We start from the raw sequence: 12,126 nt of genomic DNA on the forward strand, positions 1-12,126 counted from the left end.
TTAGTAAGTTACACAAGTGGTTTCTACATTATTACCTTAAGGAAGTTTAGAAAGACTCCGGGTTTAGTAAGCTTTGTGAATGCATTCATTTTAACTTCCTTTTCACCTTGCAATATGTAGGTTAGATTTCGAAGACGACAATATGTCAAAGAACATAGGAATAGAGGATGAAGTTTCAGAAGGGCCACGGAGAAAGTCATCAGGGACAGCTCAGAAAAGAACACAGACTTCAGACTCTGAAATTCAATCACAAGCTAAAAAAAGTTTCTCAGCATTGTTTTTAGAAACCGTAAAAAGGAAAACTGAATCTAGGTAAGTTACTTAAACTGCATTTTGAGACTTTTTCTTCAAATTCTCTGATCAAAATCTAAGGATTGTTAATACTGTTAAAATTAATCTTTTAATGGGCCACTAATATGGCAGCTGAGTTGATGGTGAAATTTTACCTGATTAGTAAAGAGCATATAGTTTCTTCTGAGACTCATCCCCACAATTACCCTTTGACAGATAGTAAGTGGTGTAAGAAGTTGACATGCCTGAATGGTTGGAGGTTGGGGTTCACCAGGGGCACCTTGAAAGGTAGGCCTGGCACTCTCAAGGTTTGCCATGGTAAACGGGGTGGAGTACAGCTCTATTTAGACACATGGTGATAACAAGGGTGATCTTTCCTTGATTTGAACTTTAATAGCATCAAGGGTATTTTCTAAGGTATTTTTTATTTGAATAACTGATTAGGTGGAAGTCCTTTTATTGAAGTCGAAGAGAAGCCATTGCATTGAGTTAAGTTGACTGGAATTTGAGAAGTGTTCATTTTCTTTATTTACAGAGAACTAGTACGTATTGCAAATAATAAACAGTACAGCAGATGGACCAATTTTAGCAGTTTGACTATTTTTTTATGCTAGTAAATAATAAGTGAGGGCAATCAAGTATGACTTATCTGGATTTCCTTCAAGGAGCCCAGGTGATGCAGTGGTTAAGTACTTCTCCGCTATCCAAAAGGTTAAACAAATGTCACTCAATTCAAAATTTCATCTTGGGAAATTCTCTGTCCTGTAGGGTTGCTATGAATTGGGATTGACTCAAACTCCTACAACTACAGGCTTCTTTCCTGCTTTAAAATTCTGTGATCCTGTCAACAACACTAACTCATTACCTTTATAAGTCAATTCTGATTCGTTGCAACCCTAGAGAACTGCCCCTGTGGGTTTCCAAGGCTAAATCTTTACAGGAGCAGAATTGGACTGGTGATTTCGAATTGCTAGTCCTGTGGTTAGCACACAAATGGCTATAATCCATGATCCCACCATGGATCCTATGATCCCACTAATGCCTGTAAATAGGTGACCAGATGTTACAAAAATGCGAAGGAGGGAAGGAGTTTTAAGCGTAATGGAAAACTGAGAAGATATTTGAACTGCTCTTTACATACTATGTAAAATGTTTTATTTTCTGTGTAGATTAATATTTAGTGCCTTCATTAAACTTGTAAAAAGTTGCTGCCTTTTTTGGGGGGACAAGCTATTTGTTTATTGTGTTATACTCTTTTAGTTCTGTTGTTAGGCATGCACCACTATATTCTTCTTCTCCAAATGATGTGAACTTGTTGGAAGATGAATTTGTAATTGATGAATCAGAGAAAAGGTTGGCCAATCAGTCTTGGATTAAGATACCCAGAAAGACACGAGCAGTATCCCCTGTTGAGAGCACCGTAGTCCCACAAGGCAGGAAATCAAGAGGAATACTTCACAGTATAGAAGTTGAGACACTGACAAATGATAAAGATCAGCCAGTAAAAGACCCTCTACCCTCTAAAGGAAAGAACCTGGAACCATCTTGTCCTTCAGAGTATAAATGTAAATCTACACAAGATGCAGTGTTTTCTGAGAATACAGCAAAGTCATCTGGAAATAAAAGGACTATAAAACAACAGAGAAGAAAAGTCAAAGCCAATGTAGTTGAAGAACAGCCTGAAAGGGAACAACCTAATGATAAAAGTATAGATAAGTTGATTGCTGCCCAACACAAGTCACAAAGAAATCCAGACCAAAGTATGGAAGTATGTGAAGAGATGAGAAATGATCCTACTTCTAAAAAACAGATGAAATATGTAGGTAAGTGTTTATATTAAATCTTTATAGAATTTTTTGAACAGTTTTATTGGCATGTAATTCACATGTCATATAATTCCATGGTTCAACCTTTCTTTATATCCCTCCTGTGCTTTGTGAAGAAAGCAGAGTAAACCTAAATCTCTCCAGAGCCTCAGAAACCCACAGGCTCGTTTCTACCATTTCCATGTTTACATATAATTTAATCCCAACTCTTTTGATTTTTGTTTAACTCGTACTGTGGCAACATGGAAGGAGAAATTAAAGGAGAAAGACTAATACATGAGTTACTTATCAGAACACTAATAAAACTGGATCATGTATTTTTGAGCTTTATTGAAAATTTATAGAAAATGTTTGAGGAAAAAAGCCAGAATAATTTAGGTTTATTACTTATAGAAACAAATGTTCATATTCAGTTGTTTAACTAATCACTTATTTGCCTAATAGTCATTCAATACCAGGTTTTGCATTAGGCACTGTTAATAAAAATTAATTCGACATGATTGCCGAGCTTAAAATGATCAGTCTGGTGGGATATGTACACTAGCAGGTAACTTACACATATACACAGTTTTCATAATGGAAGCACAGAGAATTATTTTATGTATAGAATTATTTTATATGCATTTAAATATCTCAATAGATAGTTTTTATAGTTTGGGTAATTATTATAATTTGTCATCTAAACTAGGGTACTTTTGAGACGCAAGAAAATGTTTAGGTATAAACTATTGTCCTTGGCAAACCTGGGCATATGGCCACCTGCGTATGTCTTCAGAATATATTGCGCTTTGTGCTGATAGCACTGAACCAGGAAATTAGGATAAAGCTGTTTTTTTGTACCACATTTAGGTAATAAAGTCAAAAAACTCAGTCTCACTGTTATCGTTGATTCTGACTTACAGCAACCCTGTATTACAGAGTAGAACTGCCCTTGTGGGTTTCCAGCATAGTAACTCCAGTTTATTGGAACTTCATTCACATATCACACAATTCAGTAGTTTAATTGTAACAAGAAGAAATGTATCATCATTACCACAATCAATTTTAGAATATTATTTTGCTTCATGGTTAAATCACTTTTAAAATGAGTTGTGTAATCGCCATCAGTTCTAGTGCTCCCTCACCCCTCCAACAAACATTATTCGTTCCCCCAACCCCCTCACCCTCTCTATCTCCCACCCCCACCCCTAACTCCCCTATAAACCCTTGCCTCAGTTCTTATCTCTATGCATATACTACTTCTGTGCTTCACAAACTGGGAAACCCAACAGAAAAAATAGAAAACAAGCAAAATAAAGTGATATGGATAAAATAATAACGATGCAAAGATAAAATACAAATAATTAGCAAGAAAGAAAAGACCACCATCTAAAAGGCTAGGGAAGATATTTTTGTCATGGAACAAGCTAGACATATTTGCATCTAGAACAATTTCAGGTTAGATCCTAAGGGAGGTCAACTGACCAAATATCAAGTTTGATCCAGTATAATAATTACAGTGCTCTCTATCTGATAGTAAAGCCGCTTGAGACCCTGGGGATCTGCCAGCAGCTTAATCTACTAGACACTCGACAGACGGTTTTTGGGCTCCCACTGTCCTCCATAGCCTTCTATAAACTGGGCTTTCATAATTTAGGCTCTGATGCTTTTCACTTTGTCCTATTTGAATTTTGTTATTGTTAGCGTTGGATCATACTAGTAGGTGTGCTTCTTCCATGTGGACTTATTTGACTCCTTGCTTAGATGGCTGCTTATTCAAATACAGGTCTTTAAGACTCCAGACACCATTCAGATTGATAGCCAGGCAGCATCTGTTTTCTTCACCACACTTTGCTGTTGCACCCATATCTTCAGTGACCATTTCACTAAGGTTAGCCAGGGCCATGTTATCAGAACTAACTGTTCTTGGATTGGGGCTCAAGTTCATTTGAGGCCCAGAATCCACCTGCTTGTCCCTGGAATATGGGATATGCATGACTTAAGTTTACTTTAGTGGTTGTGTTATGACAAATTCACAACCCCATAAGAAACCACCTGAACAACAGCAACTAGCCAACTAGCAGGCAACAAAAGACAAACAAAAATAAGACAAAGAAACAAAAACAAGCAGACTGAAGGCAGGAAAACACAAACCCTTAGAAACAGAATAGTAAAACATGGTCAACCACCCCCCCTGGGGTGTAAGGCGATGACACTGGGAGAACAGTGTTCCCAGAGGCACAGCACTCTGAGCTCTGTAGGTGTGCAAAGACACGTCCACCGTGCACTGCCACCCGTGGGTTTTTCGGTCCCCCTTTCCAATGAACTCTGTTCACCCTAAGCATGGGATGGGTCCCAGGGGGAAACCTGGATCAATTCTTCCAAGTTCAAATCCCTGCCCAACAGATCAAAAGCGACACAGTAACTCTCTAATGGAGTAGAAAGTCTGATCTTTCTCCCAGGGAGGGGGCTGGTGGTTTCAGACGGTTGACTTTGCATCCCAACACGTAACCTCTGTGCCACCATGGCTCCTTACATTTAGTTAATAGAAGCGGCTTTCTTCTTCTAGACAGAACTCTCTTCAGAATAGTTTTATTAAAGGCATTAGGCACTTTGTTTATGAATATTATTTTTGAGCACCTATAAGGTAGGAATTACTACTCAAAACAGGTTTTTAAAAACTGATCCAGGATCTACCTGCTTTAGAGGCCATATTCTTTCAACCAAACCAAGAAATTTTGGTATAAATGAAAATATTTTAATGGGGAAACTTAGTGTGTTATAAAAATTCTCTTGATCCAAGATTTTTATGCGTTGGAAGGCTAAAGATGACTCATTACAATATTGCTAAACAAAAGAAAAGTGTATCACCAAAAATATTTAAGGAAATCTTTTAAATAAAGAATCAAGCTTTTAATGATCTTAATCACTCATTTTCATTACATATTCTATAATGTAGACTTTATTTTACTTGAAACAATTGATTTTTCAAACTCAATTTTGTTTGAGTTTGAAAAATCCCATTGAAGATAAGGGAGAAAAAGTTACCTTGGGCCTTTCTATTTTGGAAATTAAGGCTTTCTCTTTTGTAAATGTCAGTCATATTCCATCTTTTTTTAGTGAGTCATTTTTACTGTTTTGCATCCTTTAGCTTCTAATTAGTGGTTTTTAAAGAAAATATAACATAGAATATGACTTTATTGAGATAGTTTGAGAGGCTCCACTCTTAGGTTTAATAATGTGTTAGAAGAATTCATAGAACTTCTTGAAAGCTCTGAAACTCACTATTAAGGTGAGTTTTATAAATTTTTTATAGAAAATTTTATAATTATAAAAAATTTATAATTTTTTTTACTATTGCTAAAGGGTGCAAATTAAAATTAGCCAAAAGAAAACATGTGTAGGGCAGAGACCAGGAAATTACCAAACATGAACCTTCAGCTGTCCTTCTGTAGTTTGTTCAGTGTTAACTTTTCATAAGATTAAAGTGAGCAATAAAATGAAATAGAGCCAGCCAGTTATTTTCAGCAGAACTTTAGTGTTCTGAGTTTCAATTGGAGCTCCATTATATAGGCATGACTTACTGATTAGTAACCTAAATAGTTGAGCTCAGCTCCAGGTCAACTATGTCCCCACATGAAATCATATTGTTGGTGTTTCTGGGATGCCCAATTCTCACCGTACATTATATTGTTAGGCTAGGCAGGGCTAACCAAGAGAGCCAAGGAAAGAAAGAGATTCTTATCAGTGCAACATTCCAAGGATTTAGATTATCTTTTAGAAGCCAAGGGCAGAGGCCACTTCCTGTGGTTCACAAGCCATCCACTGTCCTTTGGCCAAGGTTCTTCTGTAACAAAATAATTGTGTTTGTTTCTGAATCTGCATCTTGTTGTTAGGTGCCATCAAGTTGGTTCCATGCATAGTGAGTGAGACTTTCCCCCAACAGAACGAAACACTGCCCAGTCGTGTGCCATACTCACAGTTGTTCCTGTGCTTGAGCCCATGATTGCAGCCACTGTGCCAGTCCATCTTGCTGGCGGCTTGCCTCTTTTTTGTTGCCCCTCTACTTTACCAACCAGGACATCCTTTTCTAAGGACTGCTCTCTCCTGACAACATATCCAAAACATGTAAGAAGTCTTGCCTTCCTTGCCTCTAAGAAGCATTCTGCTGTACCTCTTCTAAGATGGTCTGTCCTTTGAGCAGCACATGGTACTTTGAATATTTTTCCTGCATTCATTGTTTGCCTCTCCATTTTCCTCACTACATCCACTCTCTGTCCCCAATAAACCCTTGCATTGGTTATTGCCTCTATTTACCTATTCCTTCTGTGTTTCATAAACTGGGAAACCTAACATAAACAATGAAAACAAAAACAAAATGAAGGAAGTAATAACAATATAAAAATGAAAATAAAGAGTAAAAAGAAAAGACCGCCCACAATACTAAAAACAAGCAAACAAATTTCTGTCATGGGAAAGGTTAGAAATAGTTAAGCCTAGATTAAATTTAGGTTGGGTCAAAAAGGAGGTCGACTGACCGAGTGTCATTTGCCATAGTTTGAGCACCATAATTAGGTTTACAACAGTCTGTGTCAGATGGTGAAGCTGATTGAGTTCCTCACCTGTGGCAGAGGGGATCTGTCAGCAACTTAATGTGACTAGGTACTCTGCAGGTGGATTTTGGGTTCCCACTGTCCTCCATAACCTACACATTGTGTGTTCACAATTTCGGCTCTAATACTTTTCCCTTTGTCATATTTGAATTTTGTTATTGTCATCTCTGGATCACACAGGCTGGTGTGCTTCTTCCATGTGGACTTAACGGATGCCTCCCTTGGATGGCTGCTGTTTGAATACAAGCCTTGAAGACCCCAGGAACTATTCCGATTTGATAGGGCACCATCTACTTTCTTCACCACACTTTGCTGTAGCATCCTTATCTTTAGTGATCTCTTCTTGGAAGCCGAGTATGGAGCACAAGACCATGGTATAAGAACTAGCTGTTCTTGGATTGGGTCTAGAATTAAGTGTAAGCCCAGAATCCATCTGCTTGTCTGCGGGTTACGAACAACTCTGGTTTTACTTTGGCGGTCATATTATGACTGTTACATGAGGAGTTTATACAAGGATAGTACAACTGTGATCTGTAATTCAGGAGATGTTGCTTTGTACAAATTTCTTAATTGATTGAGCTCTGTTTACATTGAGCATGGGGGTTAGTGCTAAAATTGCCTTGTTTTGCAGTGATGAAGGAATAATATTTGCTAGGCTATTGTTAGCTTTTGGTGTTAGGAGGATGAGAAGGAAAGAGAAAGATTGATGAAAAGAACAAAAAGAAGAGAAAAAAAAAGAAAAAGGAAAAATATGATAGGCAAAAGGGACTATGAAATGAAAAGCTAGATATTAAATTATAGAAGGGAAAGGCAAGATATAAAAGTATTAAAAGTGATTCTAGGGTAAGAAGTGGAAGAGCTATTAATTTATGTTTGCTGGTGCTCTAAACTTTGCCCAGGCGTTTTGTCTCCAGTGTGGGTACTAACTTGTGGATTGTTGGTAGTCTGAAAGACTAGAAATAAAATGTAGATTGAAAGCCAAAAAGTAAAACAATGTATTTGTATTTCTTTGTCCTTAAACTAGACCAACAGATGGAGGAGTCCTGATTAAGGATGAATTATAAGAATAGTATACTAATTTTTTTTTTCTAAGGACGGGGAAGATATAGCAATGAAAGAATACACAGTAACAACAGTGGCAACAAAAGATCAGCTGGGTCTAGGCCTCATCCTGAGGGAAATCAGGACTATGGGACAGGTCTTTTGAGCAGTTGGAGACAGTGTCTTGTAGTATGTTTTACTGCCTTGGGATCTTTTAGCACAGCAGGCTATGGTTGAGAGTAGAGTTAGGGGGATGATTTGGTGGTTGGGTAGTACTGAGAGTCCTGTATTGTGATTTTTGTTACTTATCTTTTTGTTAATTATCAGGTTAATTATCAGGTTGGAAGTGACTGGGTTCGCTCTGATTGGATACTGTTGGTGATCAAGCAGGGGTAGTGTAGTGAGGTCTATTACTGTGACCTACCCATGTGGTCTGGGATGGAGGGATGAAACAATTACCTCCTCAGAAGGCAGGTTGCTTAGTATTTGAGGGGCCTGGGGTAGTGATCAGGGGCTGGTGTTGGACAGCTAGTGAATTGATCTATCCATCCAGTACTTAGCTGGGAGCAGCCTCTGGGGTCTGGGACTTATTGTCAGTCCCATGCACAACTGTTGCAGTTTCTTTTTGAATTGTTCTTCTACTACCTTGCTAATGGACCAGGTGTGTGTATTGTCTGATAAGCAAAGGAGAGAGACAAGAAAGGAAACAGCCTGCTTTTCCTGTGCCTCAAGACAGGCCATGCAGAGCTGTACCTCAGGGATGGGGGATGACATTTGGGGCGTGCATCAGCTGGTCCACTGATTTCCTGCTCATTCTCTCCTGCACCTTGACCTACAGCATCCTCTAGACTCCCACCGGTGTTACTTGGTCAACATGCCATCTTGCCTTGTTTCCCTCTTTGGTTTACTACTTCTATCTTTTGATTAGCTTACTTTAAAAGGAAAAAGGTTGCAGTTGAGTTGATTTGCACTCATGGTTACCCTTGCTGCTGATTTATGAAATGCCAGTGGCATAGTTTGCAATATACATGCCACCACAGAATGACAAAGTGATGTACAAAAGGTAGGTCATTAGTTTCTATAGTACTTAGATACCAAACAAAATGGTAATGGTTATAGGTAGAAAATGTGTCTATCTATAGTCAAATAAGACTAAAATTCAGTTTTCATTTTGATTGAGCAAAACTGGTGACATGGTGAATTAATTGCACAATGGACTGTTAACTATATACCATCGACCAGCAATTTGAACTCACAAATTGCTCTGAGAAAGATTTCTGTTCCAGTAAAGATTTAAAGTCTCAGAAACCCAGTTTTAAAGGGGCTCTATTGCAAATTGACTTGAAAACAGTGAATTTGGTTTTGTTTATTTTAGTTTCTGATAGTTTAGGCTTCCACACTGTTTCTTTTTCTTTTGTGACTTCATTTGGATTTTTCTTATATCACTTAATAAATCTTGTGAATTCCTTCCACATCCTCAAAACGTAGTCTTTTTACTTTGTGCTTTCTGTACATTGCCTCATGGGAAAACTATTTCCGTGCTTTAGATATTACCTCTATGAGTTCCCCCTCCCCAAATTAACATTATTAAAAGCTCTAAGTATTTTTAAAAAATCATTTTATTAGGGGGCTTGTACAAGTCTTATCACAATCCATACATACATACATTGTGTCAAGCACATTTTTGTACATTTGTTGCCATCATCATTCTTAAAACATTTACTTTCTACTTGAGCCCTTGGTATCAGCTCTTCATTTTTTTCCCCTCTCTCCCCACCCACCCTCCTCATGAACCCTTAATAATTTATAAATTATCATTTTGTCATGTCTTACACTGTTTGGAGTCTCCCTTCACCTTTTCTGTTGTCCGTCCCCAGGGAGGAGGTTATATGTAGATTCTTGTAATCTGTTCCCACTTTCTACCCCACATTCCCCTCCACCCTCCTGGTATCACCATTCCCACCACTGGTCCTCAGGGGTTCATCTGTCCTGGATTCCTTGTGTTCCCAGTTCCTATCTGCACCATTGTACATCCTCTGGTCTAGCTGGATTTTTAAGGTAGAATTGGGATCATGATAGTAGTGGGGAGGGAAGCATTAAAGAACTAGAGGAAAGTTGTATGTTTCATCGTTGCTTCACAGCACTCTGACTGGCTCATCTCCTCCCCGCGATCCTTCTGTAAGGGGATATCCAGTTGCCTACAGATGGGCTTTGGGTCCCCACTCTGCACACCACCCCCCTCATTCACAATGACATGATTTTTTGATTGATGTCTGATACCTGATCCCTTTGACACGTCGTGATCATACAGGCTAGTGTGCTTCTTCCATGTGGGCATTGTTGCTTCTGAGCTAGATGGCTGCATGTTTATCTTCAAGTCTTTAAGACCCCAGACACTATATGTTCTGATATCCGGGCACCATTATCTTTTTTCACCACATTTGCTTATACACCCTTTTTGTCTTCAGCAATCGTGTTGGGAAGGTGAGCATCATGGAATGCCATTTTAATAGAGCAAAGTGTTCTTGCATTGAGGGAGTACTTAAGTGGAGGCCCAATGTCCATCTGCTACCTTAATACTAAACCTATAAATATATGTACATAGATTTATTTTCCCATCATCTTATATAAAAATATTTACATATGTACATGTCTGTCTAATTCCTTCCTCTATTTCCTTTTACTTTCCTCTTGTTCCATTATCATGCTCAGCCTTCATTTGGGTTTCATTAATTCCTCTCGGTTACATTGCCTTTAATGAGACCCTACAAGGCCTTTCACCACTGATTTTGGATCACTTGTTGTTCCCTTGTCCCTGGGTTTGCTAACACCACTTCCTTTCTTCCACCTCCCCCTCTCCCATGTCCCTCTGTAATTGTCGCTCCCATTGTTTTCTCCTCCAGATTGCTTATCTAGCCTATCTTATCAAGATAGACCTGCACTCTAAGTAATTTTTTTTTATCTCCATGACGTCTAATTTCTTGTTTGTTTTTGTTCTGGATAGTTTAATAGTTATGTAATTCCATATGATGTCTAAACTTTGTTGGTTTTACTTGTATTTATGCTAACACTTCCTACTTGCAGTGATTTTAATTTTTTTCTTTGAACTTCTCATATTTATTTGATGGTCAGTAAATTGTTCCAGTTCTGATCTACTGACATTTAATGTTTTAAACATACTTTTAAGGACAATAGAATTTCCATTGTTACATCCACTTTGGTAACCTTGTATTCTTTGAATTGTAGTATTTATATTGTAATAGCCTGTTTCCTCCTTCTCTCCTAGTTGATAGTCACAAAACCAAAACTAAAATTTGTGTATTTTATCAATTTTTCTTATCCAGCTGTCTTTTCAGTAGAAGTGCTATTGCTACTAATTATTTTCACTACTTATTGTTTGTTATGTTTATTTTGTTCTACTTTCATTTCCTGTTTTAAAATGTTCTATTCCTTTAAAAAATTATCCTATTCCTAATATTAAATTACTAATCATTAACCATTTCAAATTATCAATTACTTCAAAACAAGAGAGACCCATTTTTTATTTGGGTAATTGGGGTACATGATTAGAAAAAATATAGGTATTAATTTTCATAGTTATAATTCTTGTTCAGTTGATTTTGGATGTTTTTTGGGGGGTACTTAGGAATGAATGATAATGTGAAAATACTGTATTTCATTGACAACGTTAAAGGTCATTTTGAGAACATGAGTCTATTTAAAAATAGAGATGAAACAAAAACTTACAAGATCAATTTAAGACATTGCTAGGCTTGACAAGAAGGGGCTGTGGGTGAAGTGTTGTGCTGCTAACTTTGAGGTTCACGCTTTGGACCCATCAGGCACTGAGGGATGAGGAGGTTGTTGGCTCTTGTGAAGATATACAAACTCAGCATAGTGTCACTGACTTGGAATTGACTTGATGGCAAAGGGTATGGATAATTTTTAATAGCTGAGAGGATTTAAAAAATTATTGTGGTTTTCTAAAAACTCTTTGGTTCAGTACATTAAGGTTTTTGTGGTCTTTTTTTTAGGAAAAAAGAAAAGCATCACCCATGTTCCTAATAAAGAAAATCAGAACAAAGTTAAGGGAAAATTTAAAAACGAGTGTGTTTCAAAGGGACTTAGCTCTGAAGAAGTAAATGTAACTGTCACAAAAAGTCAAAGAATTTCCAGGAAACCATCTAAATGGTGGGAGGTAACTTCAGAGCACAGTAAGTATGTTCACTAAAATTTTGCTAACTCATTTTTCTATAACTTTGCTTTATATTTCTATTCTCCAGAGAAAATATGAGAACTAAGTTCATTTGGTCATCAATAGCAATATTAAATCAATTAAAAAGATACTCATTGAGGCTCTGCCATTTGCGGGAATC

The 12,126-nt window shown here is 37.5% G+C and overlaps 1 protein-coding gene across 3 annotated transcripts in view; it reads left to right on the top strand.

The window, feature by feature from the left end:
- CENPC (centromere protein C) overlaps positions 1–12,126 on the top strand; it is a 58,416-nt gene that overhangs the window by 21,840 nt on the left and 24,450 nt on the right. For 2 of the 3 annotated variants that reach the window (XM_075544253.1, XM_075544255.1), the window contains exons 7-9: positions 121–312; positions 1,552–2,114; positions 11,785–11,964. In XM_075544253.1, the coding sequence (XP_075400368.1) occupies positions 121–312; positions 1,552–2,114; positions 11,785–11,964 (935 nt within the window). The remainder of the gene's footprint in view (positions 1–120; positions 313–1,551; positions 2,115–11,784; positions 11,965–12,126) is intronic. The other variant, XM_075544254.1, reaches the window with a different exon arrangement.

The sequence above is a fragment of the Tenrec ecaudatus genome, chromosome 3, assembly GCF_050624435.1.
Source record: "Tenrec ecaudatus isolate mTenEca1 chromosome 3, mTenEca1.hap1, whole genome shotgun sequence".
Taxonomy (NCBI): domain Eukaryota; kingdom Metazoa; phylum Chordata; class Mammalia; order Afrosoricida; family Tenrecidae; genus Tenrec; species Tenrec ecaudatus.